Raw genomic sequence first — 27,893 nt, 5'->3', positions numbered from 1 at the left:
TTTTAATTTATTTCATTTTACTGCTGTGTGTATTTTTTAATGTAACTTTGGATATGTGATATTATTGTGAGTTCCTCTAATCTGCAGCAGTAAAATAAATCCCTCTTTATTTAAACTCTTCATATTAACAGTGTGTCTGTATTCAAAGCTGGGCGTGAAGGAGTTAAAGGTGTGGACATTTCCTCAGTTGGAAAGTTTTCCTCTGAGCCAACCAATCAGAAGACAGCACACACACACACACACACAGTGGGCGGTTGAGGGAGAGTTTCCACAGTTTTTCTACAGCAAGAAACTTTCGTCTGTTTCTGACTTTTAGTTGACGTGAGAGGACAGAGTCATCATGGTGACCACTGAGACCCACCAGAGCCAGGACCTATTGGTCCCCCCCCAGATCCAGGAGCAACTGGAGCAGCTGGAGCAGCAGGAGCAGCAGGAGCAGCAGGAGGAGAACCAGGCCTCTCCCTCGTCCCCCCTGGCAGGATTTGACCCTGAGACCATGAGTCAGGGTCCCGTCAACGCCATCACGGTCCTCACGCTGCTCGACAAATTGGTCAACATGTTGGATGCCGTTCAGGAAAACCAGAACAAGATGGAGGTGAGCCAGGGGTGGGGCCACACCTCGACATCAGGTCTGAGTGTGTCCAGTACAGACACCAGTACAGGAACCAGTACAGATGCCAGTACAGACACCAGTACAAGAACCAGTACAGGCGCCGGTACAGGAACCAGTACAGGAACCAGTACCGTCACTACAGGCTACAGAATATCTGTCTAAACCAAACTCTATTTAAACAAACGTTGATTTAACCACAACTGTTTACTTGTGAACATCTTTCTGTCCTTCCACTTTGGTCAGCTGACTTGACCAAACCCTGATTGGTTAAACAGTTCAGACTTGTTCATCCTTTCTAAACCAAACTCTACTTAAAAGTGATGATTTAACCACAACTGTAACTGCTAACAATGTGTTGGTCAGTCTGACTCTTCGACTCTCTTTATCTTCCCTCTCTGGCCTCAGCTTCTCTCAACAAACATCTAATTTTTCCCAAATTCCCATCACATCACATGACTCGCAGCAACACTCGGCCGCAGGTTAGCAGATGTGTAACTCTGCTGTGACTGTAGATTCCTCACATGTTTGTCATGTTCAGATGCTTCAGCTGAAACTCTGCTAACATAGTTTAGTAGAAAACAAGTCAGTTCATAACGTTGACTTCTGGCTGCTAAGCCCAGTTAACCCTAACTGTGGAGCTGCTTTCTGTGGCAGCAGGTGTGTTGACTATAGTTCATAAAACACGTTGGAACAAGTTTTCTGTCAAACTGGCTCCTGATCACAGTCAACATTCACATTAACTGCATGTTCAAATCTAACAGCAAGAAATAAACACCAACATGAGTGAAGTACAGGGGACAGAAACAGAAAGATTTATCCATATAAACAAAGACAGAAACAAAGTCAAACCAGCTCACCTGTTCACACCTGACTCATTCTTCTGGAAACTACAGAAGAAACTACAGACACTACAGACCAACTACGAAATATTACATAGGAAACTACAAAACAACAAAAGAGAAACTACAGAAGGATCTACAAAAATACTACAGGAGAAACTTCAGAAAAACTGGGGTGCTGTTAAGCTCAGTTGGTAGAGTGGGCGTCCCATGTGCTGAGGCTCTGCAACAGACCCGGGTTTGACTCATGGCCCGGGTCCCTTTGCTGCGTGTCACTCTCCCTCTCTCTCGCCCTATTTCCTGTCACCCTCTTCAGCTGTACTGCCACAAGGGCCAAAAAATACTTAGAAGGAAAAAAACACATAACACATGTCATCAGGTCAGTATGCTTTCAAATATTTTAGCAGCCTTAAAACTGAAATATACCTGCACAGCAATCAGAGGAACACAGGGTTCAACCCTGGTGAACTTTGACCCTTGAACCCACCCTATTGACCAATAACAAGCCGCCCTGATGGACCTGAGCTCTGAGTAAACCAAAGCTGTTGGAAACAGTGCTGCATTGTTAAGCTAATTTGTCATTGTGGACAAACAGTGTAATAACAACGTCACCTGATGCACAGATGACAAAGGTCTCTAGATTAAATCATTTCATCCCGACTCGATAGTCAGCAGAGGGCTGAACAGGAAGTGAGTCTCTGCATGCATTAGCATCGTCAAGCTAACAGTTAGCTCTCCAGCTATGGTTCTTCACTAACTACTACAGAGACACTAAATAATTCCAGATGCCGTCACACATGAGAGATGAATCTAAAGCAGCTGACTGGTTAACACCAGGGGTTCTCAACTGATATCTGATTGACTATTTCAGGTGCACCAGGTGGAGATGGAGGGTGTGGTCAGAGGAATCCAAGCTGACATGACCAAATTGTCAAAGAGCCACAGCCACACCTCCAACACTGTCAGCAAGCTGCTGGACAAGAGCCGCAAGCTGTCCGTCACCATGAAGGAGGTAAACTTGGTGGTGACATCACCTTTCGTCACCTGACTGAGCCCACCTGTCACCTGTCAGGTACATTGACACTTTAATGTTCCTACAGGTCCGTGATAAGATGGAGCGTCAGGGGGTCCAGGTGAAGAAGCTAGAGGCCAACCACGCCCACCTGATCAACAGGAACAACTTCAGGGTCCTCATCTTCCAGGTACGTGTGACTTCAGAGGTCAGAGGTGCGCTTAGTCCCTGCTGGTCTGAAGTCCTGGTCCAGGTCCAAGACTTCAGAATAGACGATATGGACTGATGGTCTGACAGAGTCCATCCAGTCTAGATCCAAGACTGGTTGCAGAGTGGATCCAGTCCAGACCGGATCAGTACAGTGAGACATTCGTTCTCTCTGTGTTGGTGGTTTTCAGTGTGTGACCTTATTTGGTCATCAGCTGCTGCAGGAAATGGAGAGGGAAAATCTTTGTACTATAAAACACAAGAGAGAGACAAAGACAGAGAGAGAGAGAGAGAGAGAGAGAGAGAGAGAGAGAGAGACAGACAGACAGACAGACAGACAGACAGACAGACAGACAGACAGACAGTATCAGTGTGTGTTTTCTGTCCTCCCTAAAATTCCTAGCATTCCTCAGTGGGTGTAGTAATTTGTCAGCTCTTGTCAGACACTATATGGACAATAGTATGTGGACAGACTCGTCACTTCTGTCAGGGAGGGGAAATTAAAACTGACATAATAATATCAGTGTCATAGCTCAATCCACTGGTTAAATTATGGGATGTCTGTCATAATTTAAGTTGAGGAGGTGAGGCTCTTGTACAGGTGCTCCTCCTGAGGAAGTGAGGTTCCTCATGTTGTCCTGTGCTGTCCTCAGGAGGAGAATGAGATCCCCTCCAGTGTTTTCGTCAAGGACCCTCCTCCGTTCCCTCGGGATGAGATCTTAGAAGAGGGTGATGAGTCCGCACCAGGGGTAGTCGACGGCAACCGTTCCCAGGAGGCCGGGTTCCACTGCATCGACCTATCATCTGACGAGGACGTCGGGCTGGAGGCGGAGCAAGAAGAGGATGACGTGTGGCCTCATGACCTGGAGAACATGGAGAAGTCCAGAGCTGAGAAACTAAAACGTTCCAGTTTGAAGAAGGTAAGAGCCACTGACAGGTGGACAGACAGACAGGTAGGTATTCTGACAGACAGGTGTGACTGACTGTACCTTTGCAGGTGGACAGTCTGAAGAAGGCGTTCTCCAGGCAGAACATTGAGAAGAAGATGACAAAGATCGGAACAAAGATTGTTTCTCAGGAGCAGCGAGAGAAGATCAAACAGAGAACGTCCAGCCTGAAGGTTTCCCCTCTGACCTTCAGCATCAGGAAGGTAACTGGAGCGCCTCTAACTGGCTTCAAACATTTTCTAAAGGTTCTCCAACTTTCACCAAGGGGTTAACACTGAATTTCCTTAAAGGTTCCCCTCATACCTTCCTTAATGTATCATATCTTTCTGCAGGACTCCCTCATGGTTCTCTTACCTGTACCTGTCAGGTTCTACTAACACTCCCATTAAAGCTCCTGTCAGGTTCTACTAACACTCCCACTAAATCTTCTGTCAGGTTCCAATAAGGTTCCAACTAAAGCTCACATAAGGTTCTATTAACATTCCCACTAAAGCTCACATAAGGTTCTATGAGGGTTTCCCTGATGATGTTCCTGTAGCGTTTTCAAAAGGAACCACCCAAGCTTCTAAGGTTCTCCTTAAGTTTTTGTTTAGTCAACCCGTGCGTTCCGTTCCTGAAGATTTACTATGAGCTTCATGAACTATTCTCCCAATGTTTGCCAACAAATTCTCCCAATTCCCCTGAGATTTCCTTAATGTTCCTCAAATGTTCACATCACATTTTCCAAAGGAACCACCTGAGCTTTCAAGGTTCCAACAATCCAGTTTAGTTAAACCAAGGGTCCCCTCATTTTCCTGACCCAACAGTTACCACCCCAAGCTTCATGAACTAGTCTTCCAATGTTCTCCCATGACTCCATCTGGTTCCTCTCAGATTTGCTATATGTTCTTCCAAGGTTCCCCCAACATTCTCTAAGGTCTGACACAAGATTTTGCTGAGTTTGTCTGTTGTCGTCTGTTCTCAGCCTCGCAGCAGCTCCGACTCTCAGCCCACCGAAGCCTCCGACCAGCCGGGTGAGCCAGTCAGTGCCGAGGCCGACGTCCAGCTCTGCCCACTGGGCAGCACTCACCAGGAAGTCCCATTCACAGAGGTCCATGCCCAGTTAGCTCCAGCCGAACATGAGGAGAAAGAGGACGAGGAGGTGAAAGAGGAGGTGAAGAAGGAGGAGGTGAAGGAGGAGGAGGTAAAAGAGGAAGAAGAGGAGGAGGAGCAGAAGAGAGGTGAGGAGGTGGAGGCAGATCTGTCGATGGTTTCAGAGGGAGTCAGTCAGGAGTACGCCCTGTCCTGCACCTTACCTCAGGAGGAGAGAGGAGAGGAGAGAGGAGCAGAGGAGGAGAAAGGAGAGGAGTGAGGAGAGGAGGAGACCAAAACACTCGTTAATATTCAGATTCATGGAGGTTTGTTAACAGTTAAATAGATCTGAGTAGATGATTAACGGAACAGTTCAACACGTTCCTGAGAGCACACACACACTCACACGCACACACACACACACACACGCAAACAGTTGAGACCTGGTCTTTCTTGTAAAAAGAAGTTTTAGGTCAAAGTTTGAATGAAGTCGAAGAATTTTTACTTTTAATTCTTCAGCTGATCTGAAAACCTCAAACTTCTAAATGAGAGATTTGGCGTCATTACTAGAGAATATTTTTCTTTTATATTAAACGTTTGTTTAAGTTTCCTTTAAATGTTTAACCTTCTTCTACAATGTTATAAATATAACTAATGAGCAATAATCAATAACCATACAGTAACATTTCTATCAGTGGAACCCAACTGAAAGTCTGAACCTGTTGATCATCCCAACAAGGTTCTTACACAGAATTTCGAGAGTACTGTAGGAAACATGGTGCTAAACAGAACCCAGAAAACACAAACCTGTCTGAAACATTCCTCTGGTGTTGTTCTCCCTGATACACTGCAGAATCCTTCCCATAAAGTTTTAAAATGTACCACTTTAAGATCCAGATTAAGTTTCTCAGAGGTGCCTCTAAGATTCTCCTAGCACTCCGCTGAGGAACCCCAAAGTTTTAGCAACGGTCCCCCATGATTAGTCAAATGTCCCCCTTTGTTCCCCCCTAAATGTTCCTGTAAGGTTCTCCATACGTTCCACGAAAGGTTCCACAAAAGATTCTCCTAGTTCCTCAAAGTTCCTACAAGGTTCCTCTGAGATTCCCCTATAATGTCTGTTAATGATGTTTGATTTCCAGTGATAAATAAGTGATCAGTCTTTCAATTAACCACAATGATGTATTAATAAGTGTAACAGTGTCGTGAACCTGATCAAACACTTTGATCTGGTGTTCTGGTTTTAAGTTGCTGTTTTTCTCTGTTTTTCTTATTTTTGAATAAAAATTGAAATGTTCAGCTGCCAAAGATCACTTCTGTTACCTGTCAGCCATTCGACATGTGTGTGACATTCACCTGAACAATAAAGTCCAGTGTAACCATGTCTCTGTTTCCTGCCTGTCATTGAACTTTGTTTCTGAGTTTGGACTGTTGTCATTGTTACATTACATATAGACACAGTTATTATCATCATTATTGTTGTTGTCATTGTTGTTGTTGTGTCAGCAGCAGGTTGGGTCCACAGGCTGCAGGTATTTGTGCAACATTAACTTCACAGTGTTCCTTGGTTCTGCTCACGCTGTGGAGTTTTTTTCACAACAAATCATCTTTTTATTAAAAATCGGAAACAGAGTTGAAGTGCTGTCCAACGCTCACCTTGTTCATATTTATAATCATAAAAGGTTTGATTTAAAGAATAATAATACTAACAATGAGTTCTAGTATTTTAATATTTGTAATATAAATAATAATTGAATGCATCATACTTTATAATATGTTGTATACTCATAATAATGATATGTTTACTCTTTATAATAACATGTCATATTTGTTATGATTATGATTACGAGGTGGTGACTCAACTGTCACAGTTATCTTTCAGTGTTGATGACCTGATGCACATTTTACAGTGTGTTTCAGGATCAATAAAGATTAAAATCTTAAAAATAGGTCAATAACTCCCCTGGTGTGAGTGTGTCGCCTCCTGCTGGACGATCACTAACTCTTCTTCTTCTTCTTCTTCATCTAATACATAATATATAATATGCCTCATAAATATGCGACTTTATTTTAATCTCTTAGTAATCTGATTACAATAAAACTGATTATTATTAATTATTTTTCTCAGCAGGTGAGTTACTTCAGAAGAAAGTGAACAATGATTTATATTTTTAGTATTACTACTTTATTCTGTTGTTTATTTATTGGTGTAAATCGTTGTTGTTCATGTTTGAAGTCATTTGTGTGACTTTAATACATGTTTTAGTGTATTATTCTTATTATTCTTCTTATTATTATTATTATTATTATCATTATTATCATTATTAAGAACAGAACCTATAAAGAACCACACTTGTTCTTTACTGAACCTACTGTAAGGTGTAAGAAGTTGTAGGAACATAGAAGCACTGAGTTATGTAATCTGTAGTTTTCTGAATGAAGTCTGGTTTGACCTTTGACCTCTGGTGTCGCCATAAAGGAGGGGCGGGGCCAGGAATGGGGTGTTCTCTTCAGGAGCCAATAGGATGGTCGAAGGGTGGGACTTGAACCCAACATGACTGACATGACATGACTGAATTTCAGACACACAATGTGTGGTTTCATTTAGAGTACTGCTGAGTCTGAGGACATACCTCTACGCCAGAGTGCTGCCAGATTACTACCAGTTTACTCCTCGTGGTACTTCAGCTTTTCCAGTACCACATCCTGCTGCTCCTCCTGGTCTGCCTCTTCATCCTCCTGATCCTCCTCCATCCCTTTTCTTCTTCTCCTATACCATCAGATGGACTCAGTGGTGCCCCCCGGACTCTCTCTGGTTTCTGTCCTATCTCTGTTAGCATGTAGCATCCAGGTGTTAGCTGCAGCCCTACTAACACTCAGGTATGGTGGGCAGAGCTCTGCAGAGGATAGGTGGATTCTACTGTGGCTCTTCTATGATGTCATCGTCCACCTAACACTGGTACGACCGTTCAGGACCAGTTTCATATGTCTCTGTCTTCACTCAGTAATAATTTGGATGTCTTGTCACTGTCATTTGTCTACATGTCTCTGGCTGTTTATTGTTTGTTGTTTGTCCTCAGGAGGGACCATTTGTCTACATATCTCTGGTTGTTTACTGTTTGTTATTTGTCTTCAGGAGGGACCATTTGTCTACATGTCTCTGGTTGTTTATTGTTTGGTGTTTTTCTTTGGAGGGACCGTTTGTCTACATGTCTCTGGTTGTTTATTGTTTATTGTTTGTTGTTTGTCCTCAGGAAGGACCGTTTGTCTACATGTCTCTGGTCGGGACGGTGGAGACATCAGAGGGTCCGCTGGCTGAACTCTGTGAGTATTTCTACTCTCTGATACTTTGTTCTGTACCACACAGTACTTTATTAATAAAGGACATGTTGTATTTTTATTACTACATTAATCTGACAGACAGCTGCAGGTACTTTAACTGCCTCTGTCACTTCCTGTCTGACACCTGCCTGTCTGTTTCTCCACCTGTCTGTCTGTCTGTAGGGAGGGAGTACGGTAAAGCTGACAGTCGTTGGCTGATTTCTGATCCGACGATCGTTTCCATCGAGATTCTGACTGTCGTTCTCGACTCTATGCTTGCTCTGTTGCTCATACACGCAGTACTGAAGGACAAGTACTACAGGTAATGGTCTGTTTGTTTACAGACACTTCCTGTGTTGTTTGTTTACAGACACTTCCTGTATTGTTTGTTTACAGACAGTTCCTGTGTTGTTTGTTTACAGACAGTTCCTGTGTTGTTTGTTTACAGACACTTCCTGTGTTTGTTTGCTTACAGACACTTCCTGTGTTGTTTGTTTACAGACACCTCCTGTGTTTGTTTACAGACACCTCCTGTGTTTGTTTACAGACACCTCCTGTGTTTGTTTGTTTAAAGATACTTCCTGTGTTATTTGTTTATAGACACTTCCTGTGTTGTTTCTTTGTTTACAGACACTTCCTGTGGTGTTTGTTTACAGACACATTCTGTATTGTTGTTTGTTTATAGACACTTCCTATATTGTTCATGGTTTGTTTACAGACACTTCCTGTATTGTTCAATGTTTGTTTACAGAAATTTCCAGTGTTGTTTGTTTGTTTACAGACACTTCCTGTTTTTGTTTGCTTACAGACACTTCCCGTGTCGTTTGTTTACAGACACTTCCTGTGTTGTTTGCTTGTTTACAGACACCTCCTGTGTTTGTTTGTTTGTTTACAGATACTTCCTTTGTTATTTGTTTATAGACACTTCCTGTGTTGTTTCTTTGTTTACAGACACTTCCTGTGGTATTTGTTTACAGACACATTCTGTATTGTTGTTTGTTTATAGACACTTCCTGTATTGTTCATTGTTTGTTTACAGACATTTCCTGTGTTGTTTGTTGGCTGTTTACAGACACTTCCTGTGTTGTTTCTTTGTTTACAGACACCTCCTGTGTTGTTTGTTTACAGACACTACTTGCATTGTTCATTGTTTGTTCACAGACACTTCCTGTATTGTTTATTGTTTGTTTACACACACTTCCTGTATGGTTTGTTTGTTTACAGACACTGGCTGCAGGTGGCTCTGAGCGTGTGCGAGCTGTATGGTGGCTGGATGACCTTCTGTCCTGATTGGCTGATGGGCAGTCCTCACCTGGACACGTCCAGCCGGCTCCACATGTGGGTCTACCTGGTCTTCTTCAATGGGATCTGGGTTGTAGTCCCAGTTCTTCTGCTGATCCAATCATGGATCTCTCTGAGGAGACTGCACACGCTCGGACAAGATGACCACAACATAAAAAGGAAGAAGATGTAAACTGATTATCAATAAGCGTTATTAATCCTGTCATGTCTGCACTGATTGGTGGACATTCAAACAGGTGGTTCAGCTGCCCAGTGACAGAAACAACTGTAATTGATCATTGTATTGATATCTGAAATTAAATGAAGATTACAACTCATCAGTGATCAATTTATCACCTGATGACTGATAATATCGATAGATGAAATCTGAAATCTGAAGTCCTCATCCTCAGTTCAGCACAATAACTTAAAGACCTGACACATTCCCCATCAACAAGTGAAAACATTTAATCCACTTTGAGATTCATTTAATAAGTCTGACTATTACCGGGCAGATGTTAGAATACTGCACTCTGATTCGCTGAAAAAAACAACAACTATATTTTACTGCAATTTTAAGGAGCTCAACTAGAAGAAAATCCATGAAATGACACTTTAATGCTCCTCAGAGTTCGATTATCAAACAGCACAAATTCACATCTTCAAGATTTATTATTCAATCTGCACAGGCCATCACTCAGGATTACTAATTAATAATTACAGTCCTCCTCCTCCTCCTAGCTCTTCTTGATCAGTTTGCTGACCGACATGAAGGCCTGTTGGAGGCCGAGTCCCTTCAGAGCACTGCAGGCCTGAATCTCCCACAGCCGGTCGCTGTAACTGTTCAGATCCAGCTGCCTGGAGACCTGAGGGGAGGAAGAAGATGGCTTTAGAAGTGTGAAGTTTAGGAGGGAACAGGAATCAGCTCTTCTCTGCTTACTGTGTTTTAATTTAAAGACGTTCTCTGACTGCAGCTGAGTTCTTTCAGTTCTTGGTTTGTCTGGATAAAGTTCCACTGGTCTGTTAGAAGCTGATGTGGAGAACGTGGAGCTGTTTCGGGATTAGGTTTCCTACCTCTCGTATGGTCATGGAGTTTGGGAGGTCCTTCTTGTTTGCCAGAACCATCAGAGGAATTCTTCTTAACTTCTCATCACCTAGAACCTTCTTTAGGGCTTTCTGCGCCTCCGGCATCCGGGTTGGATCACTGCTGTCCACCACAAACACCAGCGCCTTACAGTCGTCCAGGTAGAACCTGAGAATTATTCACCAGTTTTCATGTATCACTGTTGTTTGTTTGTTTGTTTGTTTGTTTGTTTGTTTGTGTGGATTCCTTACTTCCAGTTGGGTCTCATGCTCTTCTGTCCACCGACGTCCCACACAGTTAGAGACGTCTTCTTGTCCAGGTCCAGAGTTCCCACGTTGAATCCAATGGTCGGAGATGTTTCCATTACCTTCGGGTTCACAGAGGACCACAGTCTGTGTGACATGCAGTTCATGGCTGACATGATGTATTTACCTGTTCAGAGGACGCTCACCTGTCCTGTCAGCAGTCTGGCCAGCAGGGTCGACTTTCCAGCTGAGTCTAAACCCATCACGATCACCTGAACACACAGATAAACCTGTTCAGGTTCTCGTTCTGTTTGTATCTTTTTGTATCTGGTGTCTGACCTCCATGTGCTTCACTGTGAATTAAATGTTTGGTTTCTGTTACCGTGCCAACCTGTTTCGACTCCAATCCTTGAACCAGTAACACAACATCACCAGACTCCATTAACAAATGTAGTGATTTTTGAGTTGTTGAGTTAAAACAAACTTCATATTTTTGTGAAACTGAGTCTCTGACAGATTCTAACTCATTGTGTCCTTGTAAATTCAGCATTAAATCTTTCAGCTGAAGTTGTTTGTCTCCTTGTAAAAAGTGTCAGTTTGTGGCAGCATGTCTGTACCAGCCTGTCTGCTTCTGTGTCTAAAGTGCTAAAGTCTTACCTGCCAACATTGATCAGCTGTTTGAACACACTGTTTACACTGATTTCACCATTTACACTCCATTTATGAAAGAAGAAACATGTTATTGATCTAAACATGTCACATGTTACAAAGACACTAAACAGGAACAATATAGGCGACTTCTTTGTCCCCTGCTGAAAAAAACAGCATAGACCAGCATGGAAATCATGCTGGTCTATGCTGGTTAGTGCTGGTTTGGTGCTGGTTTACGCCCCATTTACACATAGCCGGTATTTAGAGAAACAGATATTTCCCACCCCTGTTTTCCATAATAACATTGTGCACACAACATTGTTTTCAAAAAAGCTGTCAGTGATATCAACCCACATAAATACGACGTCGAGCACCATAATAACTGTGCCAAACCTATGGGCAGCAGTGTAGGGAGAAGGATAAAGCCATTCAAGCTAATCAGAATCAACAACAAATAAAACAAGCAACTTCCTGTTCCTGTAAACATAGGGCGCTCACATGACGTTAAGCATTTTCTGGCACACAATGTGATGTTTGAGAACCCCATTTCTCCCAGTTGACATGGCAACACATAACCGGTGTAATCAGACATCTCCACTTTGGCCAGAGATTTTAGAAATTATCATTTTCTGTGATAAAAACAGGGTTTTTCATGTAAAAGAGAGGTCAAACTGCAGGGAAACAGGGCCTTAGCTGGTGGACCAGCATGATGAAGCTGGTCCACCAGTAAGGCCCCATTAATTATGCTGGCCTACCAGCATAGTCTTGCTGGTGAAGAACACCTGTGCATGAATCCTGTTCAATCAGCATCTTGATCTGCCACACCTGTCATCTTGACGGCTTATCTTATTGGATTTTAACAAATGTGTGCTCAACATCTGAAACAAGTAATTATTTTGTATTCATTAAAGAGAAAAAATTATACAATTGTTTAATTCAACTCGTGAGAGAAACAGGAGCAACAAACAAAGCGTTGCATTTCTATTTTTGTATATTTAGTGCAGTATTTACAGTTTGTTCCAGGTGTCCTCAAATGACCCAAAAATCTTTCAGGTTTGAAACTTGGTGTACTGTGACGACCTCACTGAGTCTGTGTCCTGTATTTATTTGGACTTTCACAGCCAACTTCACTCCTTCTCATACTCTGCAGTATGAAATAAGTTGTTGACACCTCCCATGGTGGTCACCAGCATCCCCTCACCAACATCGATGCTGCTGCTGATTAAGGTTGAATTCAGACCAACCCTGCTGGGAAAAACCAGCATAACTGTTGACCAGCATACCAGCACCAAAACACAACATATGCTGGTCTTGCTGGTCACCAGGTATGCTGGTCTATGCTGGTTTTTCCAGCAGGGTCCCCGTGGAGAAAGTCCCCAGACTCCCTTAACAAATTTGTCAGTTTAGTGAGTTGTTGAGTTGGAGACACTTTATAAACTCTGTGAAACTCTGTCTCTGCTGATGAAAGACGAGGAGTTAAATGTGTCAGTGTCTTGATGGAGGAAACCTGCGAGACAGGTGTGTTCTTCATTTACCTGAGGAGAGTTGGAGCTGTGAGCCAGACCCATTGATTTGCTTTTCTTCTTCTTTAAATCCTGTTTGTTCTTCTCTCCTTTAAATGGTGTGTCTCGTCCTCTGGCTGATCTGAGCCTTGTGTCTGACTGAAACTCCTGTCACATCCCTCAGGTGTGTTCAGGGTCATCAGCCAATAGGAGAGCAGGTCACGTGACTGTATGACAGGTCTGACTACATGTTTGTGTCAGAGGCAGGTGGGGTGCCTGAGGCTGCTTTAAAGAGAAGCTTCAGTTTGATGACGTCTGAATGTCACACTGTGTGTGTGTTTGGGTGTGTGTGTGTGTGTGTGTGTGTGTGTGTGTGTGTGTTACAGCAGCCGTTATCGACACACACACACTTAACATCAGTGTTCACACACCTGACAAGAATGGGTGAATTATACATATCAAGTACTCCATGGTGTCCTTACCGGAAATTACGATAGCGACATCCGCCGCGGCTCGTCACCCACCAAAAACATCCCACTTTGAATGGTGAACAAGACTTTACTTTACAATCCTACAGTCCTGTACTATGGCTCCGCTGCAGGTGCTGTCCTCTCAGTAGCCATTTAAAAAAAATAAAAATTAAGTTATGAGGGCACCATCCGGGTCCTGTAGGTACACTTCTTTTCGCTGTGATCGATATCAGAACACCCTAAGTACTAAAACTAGGTATAGTAAGTACAGGAAGTATGGATATCGGAGCACAGCACAGGACAGGACACTCTCCATTCTGTAATTATTGATGAGAAAAATGTGTTTTTGCATTTGTGTCGCTCAGCTAATGACATGACGTCGTACCACCTCTGTCCACCGGGGGCTTCATGTGCAACACAAACCACAGCTGCTGCTTCACATACTGGCTGTGTCTCAATTCAGGGGCAGCATCCTTCATAGTGCGTATTTGAAGTGCAATTATGTCACTACTCCACGTGAAGCCTGTCGCAATTCAAAGTGTTCGCCAAATGCTCCCCACAAATGCCTCCTTCTATTGCCTGTTTCGGGAGGACACATGGCTACTATCCTTCCAGGCTACAAATTGCCCAAGATTCATTGCGCGCCCAAAGAGAAGAAATAAATACATAAATGATGGCGTTCCTCAAGTGGCGCAGATCTCTCATTTAAATGTAAATATTGGGTTCATACTCGGTTTTTACTCATTTGAGCATCAAATGCCAGATATGTTAAATTTCAAGGGACCTTATAACCTCAAAATATCAGTTAAAATACGTTGGCAATGCTCAGCTTGATGCCTTTTACTGTCAAACATTAGACATTCAGACTTCTATCTTATATCGTACTGTGACTGTGGAGATGTTATAGACTTGTTTTACTTCATGTACATTAATGGACCAAGATGAATAGATTTAGATCAGGCTGTGATCCGTGTAAAGTCTGGCTAAACGTTGGAATAAAGAGCTAAGTGTATGATTATCCTTATGATGACTATATTTTTTTTGCTGTATCAGAACTCTTTTGTCTGTTTACGTAACACAAAACATCTTTTACATTTCATTGTGTTTTAGGGAGCAAACAGAGAGCTTCATCACTGTCCGAGGTCAGAACAACATTTGTTCACAGGGCAAAACATTCTGCAGCTGGATGGAAGTAAAGCAATAATATATAATAATAAATAATAAATAGCCGATTTGTCAGTGCTGATGTCACTTTCTGTAAATCTTTGCATCCCTGTGTTAATGTGATCTGATGTTGATCTTTTCTCTTGTTTCGAGGATGGAGAGGCTCTTCTCTGCTCCAGAGAACAATCCTTACAATATTTCTGTTATTTAGTTAATGTATGGGTTCTTTTTAAATTATTTGTTAATAATTGTTCATTTTATGTCATTCATGAAATAAAATATTGTTTTATTGTTACACGTTGTCTATTCCATTCAGTATTTACAACTTAAGAACAATTTATACAGCAGACGGCATCAAGCGCTACTTTTCAGGGACAACAAGGGATTGAAAGTTTTCTTTTATTATTAAGGTCTTAACATGTACAACTATTGACACAATTACAGCATAAATAACTATTTACAGATTATTATTCAGTATTAACAAAAACAATATTATAACAGTTACAGATGATGGACAGTAACAGGCTGAGCAGGAGTCCCTGCAGTGCTGCTGGGCTGGATGGTGTCAGTGGGACATCATCTGGGTCGGCACTCAGGGTGTCTGGGGGTCCAGTGTCCTCTGTCCACCACATCGTCCATCAACTGGGTTGGGGTTAGGGTCTGCAGTTCTGACTCCATCCACAGCTGCCATGTCACTGAGAATGATTTAAGAGACAAGAATTATAATTTAATAATAATAACAACAACAACAATAACAATAATAATAATAAATTACAACAAACAAAACTATCCACCAAACTTTAAATATAATGCCTTTAAAATTATAATAAAATCATATGTGGCGATCAGCAGTTCATATGTCAGCATTAAGGTAATGTATCGGTATGTTAATGACCCCAAACTGTTAGCTAGCTGCTAATAATAATAATAATAATAATAATAATAATAATAATAATAATAATAACATTACTGTGGGTTCAATAACAGGTTTACCTCTCCACGGTCCTCTCAGCCCGAGATAAACCAGCCGCTTCTCCTCTTCGTCCACATGAAGGAGGATTAAAAAGGAAATCAGGAATTCCTGCAGCTTGAACAGATCTGACAGTCAAGCTTTACTCATCTTGTCACTTTTGCAGACCTGGGAATAAGCATAAATAGTGACATGATGCGGGTAGGGCTGTGAACATCTGGTGACGCAACCAGGATATGCTTCGAAGGCTAGACTGTCCCATTTCACAACTGACTGATGCGGCCTGCAGGTCTCTCTGAAGAAGCCTGCCTTTGCTGGCAGTGAAGGATGGTTCCTTGGGGGGTGCTGCCCCTGAATTGAGACACAGCCTCTGATTCATATCACCTGCTGTGTCTCAGTTCAGGGTTTGCATCCTTCAGAGGAGCATTTGAAGAAGGCTGTCCCAGTTAGAAGGCTCCTCCAAATGCAGCCTTCGTTTCCTTCTTTCTGGAGGATGCACCGCTACGATCCTTCGCGGCCTCACATATCCCAAGATTCTTTGCACGCCTGAAAAAGAAAGAAAGAAAATGGCTGCATCGCGTGATGCAGATTGTCACGTTCGCGGGCCTGGGTGGCAGAAATCAAGACGTAAGGGTAAAACATCTGGTGATGCAACCAGGAAATGCTTCACACGCTAGACCGTCCCATTTAACAATGGCTGACGTGGTTAACAAGGTCTCTGAAGGACTCGCCTTCAAAGACCACAAAGGCCGGGTCCTTCAGAGGATGCAGACCCTGAATTGAGACTCAGCTAGAGTCATTAAGTTCATTTAGGCTGACTTCCAGTTTCACTGCTGTTGTTCTAGACAAAGGTAAAAGATTAAAGTCAACATCGTTTTTTGTTATGTAGTTTAGAAGAGTTTTAATGTTGAACAGAAAAAAATGAACCTCCATTTTGTGCTTTTAAAGCCTGGACCTTATTCTGCCACGTTTGTTTTTCTTCTTCACTTCAGTCCGAGTTTCACTGTAAATCACTTCTGTGAGAGCTCAGTCTTCTTCCTCCACTTTTTCCTCTTCCTTCTCCTCCTTCTCCAGGTCGGCGCTGAGGAGGAGGAGCGGTGTCCTTTGAGGAGGGGTCTGTCCCCGGGTATAAAGGCGGCCCTTCACGCTTCCTCCGTCCTTCTCCTCGCTCCTCCGGCGGCTCCTTCCTCCGACTCGTGCGCAGCGGATCATCCTCATCATGGGCTTCGGTGACCTGAAATCAGCCTCCGGCCTCAAAGTGCTCAACGACTTCCTGTCGACCCGCAGCTACATCGAGGGGTGAGTTCTTCATCCCGCGGCAGGAAGAGCACAAACTCCGGCACAGACAACCTGCAGCTGCCGGCGGCGCCGCCGCCATCTTGGCTCCGCGCTGAGCTAACAGCGACTAACAGCTAACAGTTAGCTTATAGGCTGCTAGAGGCGCAGAGAGCGTAACTGTTAACTAAACACGACACGTGGACGTGGAGCTGTAGAAAGTCTCCGCTTCAGTGTGACAGGTGTGAACTGAACACTGTAGAGAAGTTACAGGTAGATTCATGCTGACGTATGTCCGCACCGAGCCACATGGTGCTAATATGCTAACTGACTCCATGTTGCTACGTGTCGCATGAAGCTGCAGAGTCGTTGAACACTGACATTAACATTGAACATCAACTGTCAGAATAAACTAAACAGCTCAGCACACCAGGCACGAGACTCCTGTCTGTCAGTGGTTTATTTGCTGCAGCTTTTTTTTTTTAACAGCAAATACAACTTTGTTGAAATGTTAATCAACAGACACACAGCTAATGAAACTTTTACAACTGGTCAATAAAATTTATCAGTTTTCAATGTAAGAGTGCAAAGTTTATCAGAAGCTGTATGTCTGACAGCAAAGACAACTGACCACACACTGATACCTTCTGTCCTCAGGTGTGCGTACTGATGACATTCTTCCTGTCCTCAGGTACGTCCCCTCCCAGGCCGATGTGGCGGTCTTCGACGCGATCTCAGCCGCCCCCTCTGCAGACCTGTGCCACGCTCTCCGCTGGTACAACCACATCAAGTCATACCAGAGCCAGAAGAACAGGTGAGGATTGTGTGTGTGTGTGTGTGTGTGTGTGATGTACCTGAGGTCAGTGCCTAAGCCCCGCCTCCTGTGTCAGTCTTCCAGGTGTGAAGAAGCCCCTAGGTCAGTACGGCCCTGCAGGTGTGGCAGACACCACCTCAGGCCCCACCCCCACCTCAAAGGAAGACAATGACGATGAAGACGACGACATTGACTTGTTTGGCTCCGATGATGAGGTGATGTCACAGTGATGTCATCGCCATGCATCTATTCTTGTTGTCCTTTTTCTGAATTATTCCCTGATCTGTGCCTTGCAGGAAGATGCTGAGGCTGCCAGGCTAAAGGAGGAGCGTCTGGCAGAGTACGCTGCCAAGAAGGCCAAGAGTAAGTGACATCACACTGATATCAGACTGACAGCCAGTCACAGCACTGTGGAACAGTACTGATGAGTGGGCAGCAGTGAGGATCACATGACTCCCGGGGAGCTTCCTGATAGGCCACAGTTACCGTCTGTGGCTGAAACCAGATTTCTTCAGAGGGTTGAATCTCTACTCCCCGATTGGTTGACTCTTCATGATGATTAACCTATCACCATCTTTCGGCTGACTGCCTGATGGACACCTTTTTTTATTCATTTGTCTGAGCGAGTCTCTGACTTCTTGTTAGTCCTACAGAGTGGCTTCCATGGTAACTGACTCCTCCCTCTTCCCACAGAGCCCACCCTCATCGCCAAATCTTCAATTCTATTAGACGTCAAACCGTGGGATGATGAGACAGACATGGCCAAGCTGGAGGAGTGTGTGCGCAGCATTCAGATGGATGGGCTGGTCTGGGGACAGTGTAAGAGTCAGATCACTTACTGTTATTGGGACGGATTATTGATCTGTGCAGACTTGATGATGATCTAACTCACCATCTTTCGGCTGAACATAAGATGAAACTTTCTGATCTGAAAACTGTGCAGGGAACAGTCAAAGATCCTGACTGATTTTTGATCAGTTATCTAATGATGATTTTTGTTTCTGTAGCTAAACTGGTTCCAGTTGGTTACGGCATAAAGAAGTTGCAGATCGGCTGTGTGGTTGAAGATGACAAGGTGAGCACATTTACCTGTGGTGGTTTGAAACCTTTTTTTAAATCTGTGGAAGATTGGAGACAGTTTGGAATCCTTTGGGTGTGACTTTAATGTTTAAATTCTGAGCTGAAGTAAATGTTTTGTCTCTCTAAACTTGCTTTTCCCTGTGTGCTATCTGTCAGGTGGGCACAGACATCCTGGAGGAAAAGATCACAGCCTTCGAGGACTTTGTTCAGTCGATGGACGTTGCGGCTTTCAACAAGATCTGAATCCAACAAACATGACATTTTTAATAAAGCACTTGAAAGGGAAAAAAAAAGTCACCAGTGTCTGATGCTTATTTTCTAACCACTGTCAAACCTTTCAGTCTGAGATCAGAGAATAGTTCTGATGTTGTAACATGGAGGGTTATTAGTATTTTTATGGTAAGGCATTTTATCAGAATATTTCCTGTACTTATTTACCAACATTCTGATTTCCTTTAGTCTCTGTCTTTGCTGCCACCAGTCAAACTCAGCGCAGCTGGATCCACATGTTGACATTTGTAAAACCTATCATTTTATCTCTGCTGATGTCACTGTATAAATCAGCTGATTTGTTTACATGAGGAATGTTTGAATAATGTTGGACGGAACCCCAGATCTTTAGATCAGATGTCCAGGTGTAGTTCTGTGTGTGACCTGCTGGAGGCGCTCTGTGTGTAGACATGTGGAGTGTGTGTAGTTCCCGATCTGACCTGCGGGTGGCAGCGTGTCCCTGCTGCTCTCTGGCTGTTTCCCGCCATGCCGGAGTTGGAGCAGCAGAAGAAGAATCAGACCGGAAACTAAACAGAGCGGCGGAGCAGCGCGCGGCGGAAGAAGGACTTTAATCTGTTTGAAAGTAAACAACAACAAACAAAGTGCCAGGTAATCGAACGGATCGATTATCGATTATTTAATATCTGGGTCATTCAGCCGAACCAGACAATCAGCTTATATTTTGGACAGCTGCTCTGCTAATAGGCTAACATGATGCTAACAGCTAGCAGTCTGCTAACGCTAACAGTAGCTGTAACGGCGATGACACGTCACCACCAGCCACGTCACTATGATGACCACGTGTCCGTATGAAGGACGGTTTTAACGAGCCGTGATTAAACTGGACATGTTAGCATGCAGCTAGTTAGCCTCACTCAGACAACAAATCAAAGCGCAGTGAGGAGCGGCATCCAATCACAGCAGAGTTACAGCTGTACTGTAATCAGTGTACGTCACAGAGACGACAGCATGTCTGAATAAAAATATAATTTATTGTTATTTATATATAATAAGAACGTGTAGTTGATTTTACCGTCAGTGTATCAATAATCAATCAAAGATTGTTTATTGATTTAACAGAAGTCTGTAAAATGTTTGTTCACCGTCTGACTTTAATAAAGTTGTGACAGTGAGGTACCCAATCAGAGATCAATACCTGCTCTCTCGGACTATCATGTGACCTATTATTGTTCTGGATCAGTATAGCGGCTATTAATCGATGACAGACCAGCACTGACTCTTTGGCTCCATTGGTTGATTAAGAAGCAGTTTGTTATGGACAGACCTCTTATGAGAATCGATGCCTTTGTGTTAGTTGATCTTCTGCTACTCGTCTGGTGATGATTTCATAAATGGACCAGTCCCTTCAGAAAAACGCGATTATGCCATGGCATTATTCGATGCATAATCAGCCAAGACCGCATATTTATGCGCCGCCCTTTCGCCGCCTAAATCGCCGATTTCCGCGCACAATATGCGGAGCTTCCATAATTTCATAATCCCTGCATTTTCGTTGCAAAAACGTCACATATATCTTAGCAGAAAGTTGAAAAATATTGCGTTTACTTCACACAAGAGCAGCTATTTTCCCCTGTTGCCATGGGAACGTTATGAAGTGACGTAATTACGCGACGTGGACATCATCGAAAAGCTGCAAAGCCTGTGATGAAACCATGATAAAGCCTGCAAATCCGTCTCATTTGCCAACAAAAAAATCACACTAGTTTCACAAACATTACAGTTGTAAGTATATTAGTAGTATGTAAATTTACCTTTTACAGTTAGAGATTGCACTTTGTGCATCGGAAGATGTCCGTTTTGTATAGCTACCTCTAAAAACAGGAAGCACACATTGTTTTTTTTTTTTAATTTTATTTATTCATTTTTACAGAAGTTGTAACATTTTCCTTTTGTAAATCTACAGAACTTGTTTGACTCATCAACGTTTTGTAATTTTGAGTCACGTGTTTATTAAGACGATATAAAACAAGATGAGAACTTAAATATTCCCATCACTTTCTGTGATGTAGTATGCTTGCTTATCATAGGAAGTAATAAGAAATGACTCGTTACATTAAGGTAGTAGCCGAGTGAGAACAGGGTGTTGGGGGAATCAATTTTTTTTCTATTCTTCATCAAACTACATTTTTTGCAAGTTCCCGCAATTTCATTGCATAAAATTGCATAAATATGCCGCATATTCCATCGCATTATTTGAGAAAACATGCCGCATAATCAAGGATTTTGGCCTGCAACAATCACAAAAAAACTCAGCATTTTTCTGGAGGGACTGATGGACAGAAACATCAATAACATTCAATAATAATGATTACTTTTAATTGCTATGAAATTCTATTGCTGTTGTGCTGTTAGCATGATACTAATAGCTGTTAGCATGCTGTTAGCATTCCTCCTCAGGCTCATGGACCCTCCACCTGAAACTCTCACCTGGTTACCATTGGTTACAGCATGGAGTACTCTTATTGGACAGTTTACTCACTGACTGCACTGCATCCAGGTGAGATGTCTTTCACATTTCATTAACGTCACAAATAAGTTTCAGTTTTACAGTAAATCAACAAAATATTAATATTCAAAATGGCAAACGTTATTTGACATTAATGGTCAGTGAGGATGTGATGTGTGCTGCTGCTCACCTGGACATTATAACACTGGGTACGGTAGTTCCCGGGTAGTTCAGGTGATTTCACAGTCTGAAAGTCACCTGTAACAACAGACAGATGGCAGCCATGTTTGCTTAGTATTTCTGCTTCAGTTCAAAGAAGTGACGTGTGTTAAACGACTCGGTGTGTGAACCTGTTGATTGATAAATAACACGTTATCAATACCAATCACATCTGTTTCAGAGCTCCAGTCAGCAGCAGGATGTCAGACTCCTCTGATGAAGGTAAACACTGGAAACACACTGATGAAAGATTTAATATCATTACCACACTGATTATACTGTCTGTGTGTGTATGTGTGTGTGCGTGTGTGTGTCAGATGACCAGAGAAAGGTGGAGTCTACCAGCAGGTGAGTCTACTTGTTGACTTTTCTCTCTCTTGATCACAGATATAAGATATCCAAAGGTCATGAGTTCAGATTCCTCCACCAACCAAACACTGTTCACTTTTATCAAAATTTAGGAGAAAAGGAATGTGACCATGATTTTGAAATGTGTGATAGAGAAACAGAAAAGAGTAAAAGTGTCTCTATAAATTTTGTCTGAATTTAGTTTTTGTGTTACAAAGAATGGCATCAAACTCTGAAATCTGAGAATGACCCAACTATTGTCAGAATATTCACATATTCATTGTTTCAGCTCAACCAGAGGTTGCAGGTTTACATTAACTGTTACTTTAAAAACAGCTGCTGTTTTCAGAGGTCAAAGATTTTATTCACCCCCTCTCTGTCTGACAGGATGTGGGCGGAGTCTCAGCCAGGTCCATCCAAGTGTCAGCCCAGCAGACAGGGTTACTGTGGATACTGTAGAATCCTCTACAGCAACCTGGACCAGGTACAAACACCTCACACAGAGCTGAGGTCATGTGTTGTGTGCTGTCTAATCAGAGTTGACAGCATGTTAATGACATCATACATCTCGTCTCTCAGCACCTGTCCAGTCTCAAACACCTGGACTCTGTCCGGGCGTCCTCCCGAGGCTCCAGCACCATCTCCTCCACCAGCAGCAGCAGAACCAAACTAACCCTGTTGGAGCGCTTCCTGCAGGATGTCCTTCAGCACCACCCACATCGTTACAAGGACCTCAGGTAACTAAAACAAACACACCCAGATTGATTGAATGATTTACTGACTGATTAAATAATAGGCGTGTCAAGTTAAACTCCATCTGACTTCCTGCATCAGCGAAATCAGCTGGCAACTGCAGGGGTGGGGATACAAACGCTGCTATCATGTTGGACACTCTCTACTCTCTAGACGTGACGAAACATGGATATGTTGTAATTACTTTCCTTCAGACGGTCACACAGTGGCACATTAATGGTCCAACTGGTTTATCAAGAGTAGATGAAAAGCCTAAATGTTGTCTTACTGTAAATGCTCATGTTCTGTTTTCCTAGTAATGTCACCATTAAATACATTTGAACTTTGTCTATCTGGTACAAAATAGTAAGTCTTGCCCAATAAAAATACAATACTATTACAACAGTTATTAATTATTATGATGACAACTGTGCTGAGGTGCATGATTATATCACAGCTGAGGGGAATTTGCTGACCACGTTTAAAGCCCCCCACACACCGCCCACACGTGCAACTGCCTTATCCGATCTCTCTCCGACCACTCCGTTGTCTCTTGTCTGACCCGTTCCGCAGAAAAGTTGCATTGAAACACACCACTTCGATGTGCTGCCTACTGCACAGTAGCGTGTACGTTCTGCGCTTGCACGAGATGCAATAAGCGGGTGGCGCTTGTGTTGTGAGCTGTAAATGAGAGGCTTATGCACACAACTCTCTTTACTTTCAATCAAAACGAAACTTAACTATTTCGGATAAAAACAGCTGCATACTAAACATGCATCGAGGCATTACCAAACAAACACAATTCATTTGTCTTAAACGGAGATAACAATTAGTCTCATGCTGGTACTGCAAAACATGAAAACGGGGAATGAGGGAACGGAGTGCGTAGAAAACCAATGGGCGCACAGTATTCCGACCCTCCCACACACCGCACTGATTCGCTAGCACATAACCAATCAGAGAACCCAACGGCCTTCCTCCTCAGACTTCACATGTTCAGTCGGAGTAGACAACGTCCGCGCGGCTCCAAAAGCTTCCGACGCTGCTGAACACACCAAACATAATTGTTCCCGACCTCGTCCGAGTCTCTCCAAACGCTTCAGATGTCCAATGGTTTGGCCGGTGTGTTCCTGCCTTAACAAACATGCATAAAGACACATAAGATGATGCATTTTCTTATAGCAACATTTTTTACAATAAATGAAATACAATAATCAGAACAAAATAGTGAATCGGATGTCTTGTCCCGCTGCGCATCTCATCACACACAGAATATTTCAGGATAATTCTTTGTATTGTTAATGTGACAGGTACAGAAAGGGTTAATACGAGTGGACAGTACAGATAACACTGAACCTGTGTTGTCTGTAGTTAAGCACTTCTTTATCATCACCACAAGGTGACAGAACTGAGCAGTTTGTTGACGACATCTTTCAGGGTTGTTGCGTCACATGAAGGATTTTATGGAGGAAGGTTTATTCATGATAAAACCCAATTAGGGCAAAGTCCTGACGTCATGAAGGTGGGTGGAGACTCACGCAGCACCTGGAGAGCAACTGCTCAACTGCTCTGCAGCCGCCTTGCTCCCACTGTAACTTAAGGTCATATGATATCAAGTAACCACTCCCATCCAGGACATAAAATGGACACATTTTAACCAGCATGCATCACGATTTAGGCAGCCCTGCGCAACACTGCACAGGGCTGCGTGATCTTGAACTCGCTTAATATGTTGGTCTCTCCATCAGACCGTCACACGCTGACCTCCCATCAGTCTCCGCCCCTCCTCTGCCAAGGGAGGAGCTTGATGAAATCTGCTTCTCTGACAATGACAACCAGTCGCTGGGAACCCGTGAACACCTGCCCAGCTCTGACAACGCCTCCTGTCAGCCGACCTGTCAGGAAGAGGGCTGCACACACAGCCAAGCAGACGAGGGGGCTATTCAACAGAGGGTGTCTGCACCGGTCAGAGAACAGGAGGAAGAGGGGGCCGCCCCCATAGGGCACACCCACCCGCCACACGTGCAGCCCCTGCCCCCACACATTCAGGCACCGCCCCCACATGTTCAGGCCCCGCCCCCGGTCCACAGGAAGGCCCACAGAAAGACAAACAGGAGGAAAGCCAGTGAGTCCTCCTCCTCACCACCCCTCAGGGCTCCAGACCCCAACCCTTGTCCAGACCCTGGTCTTTGGGCCACCTCAAACCTGAGGCCTTGCAGGGATCCTGGCCCCAGCCCTGATCTGGACCCTGGTCCCAGGGTCTTGTCTGACCTGGAGCCTGACCCCAGGGCCTCCTCGGACCTGAGGCCCTGGCTGAGCTGGCAGAAGGAGAGAAGAGAGGTTCAAAAAGAGGAGACATTCTCTTCGGACCACAGTGACCCTCTCGACCGGACCATTGAGAAGGTCTGTCTGTTTGACTTGTTTACATGTCGTTGTTGACATCAGGAGGAGCAGCCGATTAAGTGTGTTTTGTCCATCAGGTGATAAAGATGTGTTGTTATGGCGTCACTTCCACTTCCTGCCAGCAGGAGGAGACAGACAGCTTCCACTTCAGCCTTCCTGTTTCCATGGAGACACAGAGTGATGACTGGGACTCACCTGTGCAGGTATGAGGGATGTGGCAGCAGTCCAGGAGGTCATTTTGTTTTCTGTTTGTTCTGAACTTTGTTTCTCTCCTGTTGGTTTACAGCATGACACACTGCTCGCACACACTCCTGTCCAGGTGAGCCATGTGGACGAGCAGGACCTCAGCCGTCTGATGGATGTTCAGGTGGACCTGGAGGACCAGGTGTACTCATACCAGCTCGACTCTGCCCTCCGTGGCGAGCGGCGAGCAGGTGACGGAGCCAAGCAGAAGGAGGGTTTCTGGACTCTGCCGATAGAGGAGGTGCTGCCAGCCCCGGCACACATCCCAGAATCCTTCAGGGGGAAGACCTGGACCCAAATCGAACAGGAGGACGAGGAGAAGGTGGAAAGACTGGTTCGGCAGTTTAGACGGGACAGATTCATCTGCTACTTCGACAGCGAATCCTTGGCCAGGTGACCCACATACTTACCTGTGCTGTTATCATATACACACTCACTTGTGCTGTGTTGTCTAGGCCTGATTTTAACTATATTTTGATGTTATTAAATACCTGAAGGTTTTTTTTCTGCTGATGTCACCGGCATCAGGTATGGTAGGCGAAGTCAAAACAAGAAGGGCCGAGCTGAGAACCAAGAGGTGGAGCCAGATGGTGGCGCGCTGCCCTTATTGGACGGTGATGAAGATGACTCTGCAAATGTCAGGAGGAGGAGGAGGAGGCGGGCCTTCAGAGTGGCATCCAGGTGTCAGGTGAGAACAAGGGTAATTGTCACTGTCTGAAGTCACTTCCTGTTGGTAGAAAAACTTAAGCTGTTGTGCGTCTCTTCAGGTGGTCAAAGTGAGTCACAGCACTCAGACCGTCCGATTGGTTGTCCCAGCTGTCTGTCAGCCACCTGCGGAAGCTCCTCCCACCAGCATCCCTAGAGCCAATCAGGATACAGCAGAGAGGACTCCTGATGTTAAGACGTGGCGTTGCCTCCCTCCTTCATACTCAAACATTGTTACACCTCTGCAGCCTCGCACCTCTCTGGTCTATCTGCTCTGCTCGCCCTCAAGCCCCGCCCCGACCTGCACACCTGCAGCTAAGCGCTGCAGGAAGAAGAGACGTCCACTGGACCTGCAGGGGTTAATGGTCAAATACAAACAACTTCCTGTCAGGTTCTACGACCCCAGCAGCAACCGCATCCTCAAGAACCCACCCAAAGGCTTCCTGTGGCGAAGAGGCACCGCCCCCTCCAGCCTGCCGCCATCGTGTGTCCGCCAGTTGTTCAGAAGTCTGAGTCCTGACCTGAATGCCGATAGGCCGCCAGGAGAGGCTAACAGTTTCCTCCTGAGCACGCTCAGTAGAGACTCAGCACAGACAGACAAACAGGACACGGCCAGAACACGGGTCATGAATCCTCAAGCCCCACCTCCTTCACCTCACAACAGGTCAGAACGGGGGAGGGGCAGAAAGAGGGACAGGACGCGCTCCCTAGTCTCCAAGAGGAGAACCAGGGCTCAGGCCACGCCCCTGCAGCCCAGGAGAGAAGGCTTGCGACGAGCAGGACCCAGCAGGAGGGTCCCCGACTCGACAGGCCCGCCTTATTCCCCCCCACCCCGCCGAGGGAGGGCTCGCAGGGGGCGGGGCTGCGACAGGAGCCGCAGGTAGCAGAGCACCTGGTCAGGTAATGTGATACCTGGCCAGGTAACAGCCTCCCTTTTAAACAGATAACAGATTGCTTCCAGGCGGCAGTCAGGACGTTAAATGATCAATCATTTTTGATCAGGTAATTAAACTTGATTGCTGATTGAGTCTGTTTATAAAAGAGGCTGCTAGGCTTTAATGAACTCCATGTGGAAGTCTGTAGACTTTGATATTGAAATTAAATCCTCAACCTGAAAAAGTCATTTTACATTTGTGTGCAAATGAGAAAAGGAAACATTTGAGGCTAAAGATGTTAAAATGTTTATTTTGTTTTCCAGTTTGATATTTTCTGGTTCATGATTTGAACTTTGACACTTTCAGTTTCAAACACGAGCAGCTTTTTAATTCTTTATCAAACATCATGAAATAAAATTAATTATAAGATCCAACATTTAAATGTTATCATGGTGAAAATAGATACATTTACATTTTGTCTTCAAACTGTAGAACTTTGTTTCATGTCATGTTTGATGAGAGTTTTTAAGTTTTTATTCTTATACACATAAAATTAACATAAGATTTAATGTTTTTAGTGAGTTCTTAATCACAAGAATTAAAACTGAATGTGTTCATGCACACAAATGGAAAATGAAATATTTGATTCTGATGTTGGCAGCTGAACGTCTCCACATGAACACACCTGAAGCCTGAGTGTCAGGTGAGACGTCCTTCAGGTACTGTTGTTGTCTATTAATGTCTGCAGTTTTTATACATTTACACTTGTTTATTCAAATATTTAAAGAGCTCATGTTGAATAAACAACTTTTATAAACTGAATGAGTCTCTGTGGTCTCTGAGTCCCAGACACGGACTGAAGCATCATCACAGGTTAGTTACAGAGCCTGTGTGTGTGTGTGTGTGTGTGTGTGTGTGTGTGTGTGTGTGTGTGTGTATGTGTGTGCCCTCAGGTCTTCAGTGTGTGTTATCGTTTGCTCTCACAGCCTCCACCAGGTGGTGTATCGAGTCTCCCACTTCTTCTGCAGCCTCCAGAAGATCCGCCCTCTTCTTCTCACCTGGAAACATTAAGTTAAAGTGACAGAGAG

General features: G+C 44.0%; 6 protein-coding genes across 16 annotated transcripts in view; 4 read left to right on the top strand and 2 right to left on the bottom strand.

Annotated features, from left to right (window-relative positions):
• Positions 1 to 230: 230 nt before the first annotated feature.
• cavin2b (caveolae associated protein 2b) lies at positions 231 to 6,070 on the top strand. The gene is made up of 6 exons (XM_037090501.1): positions 231 to 595; positions 2,324 to 2,464; positions 2,553 to 2,654; positions 3,325 to 3,591; positions 3,669 to 3,821; positions 4,583 to 6,070. Exons 1-6 carry the CDS (start codon positions 341 to 343, stop codon positions 4,967 to 4,969), a joined length of 1,305 nt encoding a protein of 434 aa, XP_036946396.1. The 5' UTR covers positions 231 to 340; the 3' UTR covers positions 4,970 to 6,070.
• A 1,156-nt stretch (positions 6,071 to 7,226) lies between these two features.
• On the top strand, positions 7,227 to 10,142 carry ebpl (EBP like). The gene is made up of 5 exons (XM_037090549.1): positions 7,227 to 7,645; positions 7,941 to 8,010; positions 8,191 to 8,329; positions 9,232 to 9,460; positions 10,010 to 10,142. Exons 1-5 carry the CDS (start codon positions 7,469 to 7,471, stop codon positions 10,037 to 10,039), a joined length of 645 nt encoding a protein of 214 aa, XP_036946444.1. The 5' UTR covers positions 7,227 to 7,468; the 3' UTR covers positions 10,040 to 10,142.
• arl11 (ADP-ribosylation factor-like 11) lies at positions 9,155 to 21,146 on the bottom strand. 5 transcript variants are annotated; one of them, XM_037090552.1, is made up of 7 exons: positions 20,099 to 21,146; positions 19,254 to 19,386; positions 10,824 to 10,889; positions 10,624 to 10,739; positions 10,363 to 10,540; positions 10,010 to 10,154; positions 9,155 to 9,456 (listed from the first exon to the last, which is right to left on the bottom strand). In XM_037090552.1, the coding sequence occupies exons 2-6, from the start codon at positions 19,299 to 19,301 to the stop codon at positions 10,026 to 10,028; spliced, it is 537 nt and encodes a 178-aa protein (XP_036946447.1). In that variant the 5' UTR covers positions 19,302 to 19,386; positions 20,099 to 21,146; the 3' UTR covers positions 9,155 to 9,456; positions 10,010 to 10,025. The 5 variants fall into 5 exon arrangements, with proteins under 5 accessions (XP_036946447.1, XP_036946446.1, XP_036946445.1 ...); XM_037090551.1 differs by having other exon boundaries at positions 9,155 to 9,430; XM_037090550.1 differs by lacking the exon at positions 9,155 to 9,456 and having other exon boundaries at positions 9,741 to 10,154; positions 20,099 to 21,141.
• eef1b2 (eukaryotic translation elongation factor 1 beta 2) lies at positions 16,514 to 18,836 on the top strand. Its single transcript, XM_037090548.1, has 7 exons — positions 16,514 to 16,673; positions 17,341 to 17,463; positions 17,540 to 17,678; positions 17,760 to 17,826; positions 18,157 to 18,282; positions 18,471 to 18,538; positions 18,700 to 18,836. The coding sequence occupies exons 1-7, from the start codon at positions 16,594 to 16,596 to the stop codon at positions 18,784 to 18,786; spliced, it is 690 nt and encodes a 229-aa protein (XP_036946443.1). The 5' UTR covers positions 16,514 to 16,593; the 3' UTR covers positions 18,787 to 18,836.
• On the top strand, positions 19,286 to 27,627 carry zdbf2 (zinc finger, DBF-type containing 2). 3 transcript variants are annotated; one of them, XM_037090530.1, is made up of 11 exons: positions 19,286 to 19,422; positions 21,219 to 21,331; positions 21,681 to 21,721; positions 21,817 to 21,847; positions 22,235 to 22,331; positions 22,427 to 22,584; positions 24,328 to 24,982; positions 25,060 to 25,185; positions 25,269 to 25,618; positions 25,754 to 25,913; positions 25,993 to 27,627. In XM_037090530.1, the coding sequence occupies exons 3-11, from the start codon at positions 21,700 to 21,702 to the stop codon at positions 26,812 to 26,814; spliced, it is 2,421 nt and encodes an 806-aa protein (XP_036946425.1). In that variant the 5' UTR covers positions 19,286 to 19,422; positions 21,219 to 21,331; positions 21,681 to 21,699; the 3' UTR covers positions 26,815 to 27,627. The 3 variants fall into 3 exon arrangements, with proteins under 3 accessions (XP_036946425.1, XP_036946424.1, XP_036946423.1); XM_037090529.1 differs by lacking the exons at positions 19,286 to 19,422; positions 21,219 to 21,331 and having other exon boundaries at positions 21,705 to 21,847; positions 25,993 to 26,810; positions 26,851 to 27,627; XM_037090528.1 differs by lacking the exons at positions 19,286 to 19,422; positions 21,219 to 21,331 and having other exon boundaries at positions 21,705 to 21,847.
• Positions 27,100 to 27,893, bottom strand: part of dytn (dystrotelin) — a 44,878-nt gene continuing 44,084 nt past the window's right edge. For all 5 annotated transcript variants that reach the window (XM_037090531.1, XM_037090533.1, XM_037090535.1 and 2 more), the window contains one exon: positions 27,100 to 27,863. In XM_037090531.1, the coding sequence (XP_036946426.1) occupies positions 27,763 to 27,863 (101 nt within the window). In that variant the 3' untranslated portion in view covers positions 27,100 to 27,762. The remainder of the gene's footprint in view (positions 27,864 to 27,893) is intronic.

This window comes from Acanthopagrus latus, chromosome 24 (genome assembly GCF_904848185.1).
Source record: "Acanthopagrus latus isolate v.2019 chromosome 24, fAcaLat1.1, whole genome shotgun sequence".
Classification (NCBI taxonomy): domain Eukaryota; kingdom Metazoa; phylum Chordata; class Actinopteri; order Spariformes; family Sparidae; genus Acanthopagrus; species Acanthopagrus latus.
Note: the sequence above shows the minus strand (reverse complement) of the source record. Positions and strands in the feature narration are given on the sequence as shown.

What these genes read in the sequence shown, in the direction of transcription:
- cavin2b (XM_037090501.1), top strand. Translation starts at nt 341, where the DNA reads ATGGTGACCACTGAGACCCACCAGAGCCAGGACCTATTGGTCCCCCCC. An exon ending in AAAACCAGAACAAGATGGAG is followed by an intron (nt 596 to 2,323) that starts GTGAGCCAGGGG and finishes TGACTATTTCAG; the next exon opens with GTGCACCAGGTGGAGATGGA. An exon ending in TCAGGGTCCTCATCTTCCAG is followed by an intron (nt 2,655 to 3,324) that starts GTACGTGTGACT and finishes TGCTGTCCTCAG; the next exon opens with GAGGAGAATGAGATCCCCTC.
- ebpl (XM_037090549.1), top strand. Translation starts at nt 7,469, where the DNA reads ATGGACTCAGTGGTGCCCCCCGGACTCTCTCTGGTTTCTGTCCTATCT. An exon ending in CTGAAGGACAAGTACTACAG is followed by an intron (nt 8,330 to 9,231) that starts GTAATGGTCTGT and finishes GTTTGTTTACAG; the next exon opens with ACACTGGCTGCAGGTGGCTC. An exon ending in TCGGACAAGATGACCACAAC is followed by an intron (nt 9,461 to 10,009) that starts ATAAAAAGGAAG and finishes ATTAATAATTAC; the next exon opens with AGTCCTCCTCCTCCTCCTAG.
- eef1b2 (XM_037090548.1), top strand. Translation starts at nt 16,594, where the DNA reads ATGGGCTTCGGTGACCTGAAATCAGCCTCCGGCCTCAAAGTGCTCAAC. An exon ending in ACCCGCAGCTACATCGAGGG is followed by an intron (nt 16,674 to 17,340) that starts GTGAGTTCTTCA and finishes TCCTGTCCTCAG; the next exon opens with GTACGTCCCCTCCCAGGCCG. An exon ending in GTGTGGTTGAAGATGACAAG is followed by an intron (nt 18,539 to 18,699) that starts GTGAGCACATTT and finishes GCTATCTGTCAG; the next exon opens with GTGGGCACAGACATCCTGGA.
- arl11 (XM_037090552.1), bottom strand. Translation starts at nt 19,301, where the DNA reads ATGGCGGGAAACAGCCAGAGAGCAGCAGGGACACGCTGCCACCCGCAG. An exon ending in GGACACGCTGCCACCCGCAG is followed by an intron (nt 10,890 to 19,253) that starts GTCAGATCGGGA and finishes CTGTGTGTTCAG; the next exon opens with GTGATCGTGATGGGTTTAGA. An exon ending in ACTCCATGACCATACGAGAG is followed by an intron (nt 10,155 to 10,362) that starts GTAGGAAACCTA and finishes TCCTCCCCTCAG; the next exon opens with GTCTCCAGGCAGCTGGATCT.
- zdbf2 (XM_037090529.1), top strand. Translation starts at nt 21,792, where the DNA reads ATGTGTGTGTGCGTGTGTGTGTCAGATGACCAGAGAAAGGTGGAGTCT. An exon ending in ACTGGGACTCACCTGTGCAG is followed by an intron (nt 25,186 to 25,268) that starts GTATGAGGGATG and finishes GTTGGTTTACAG; the next exon opens with CATGACACACTGCTCGCACA. An exon ending in GAGTGGCATCCAGGTGTCAG is followed by an intron (nt 25,914 to 25,992) that starts GTGAGAACAAGG and finishes GCGTCTCTTCAG; the next exon opens with GTGGTCAAAGTGAGTCACAG.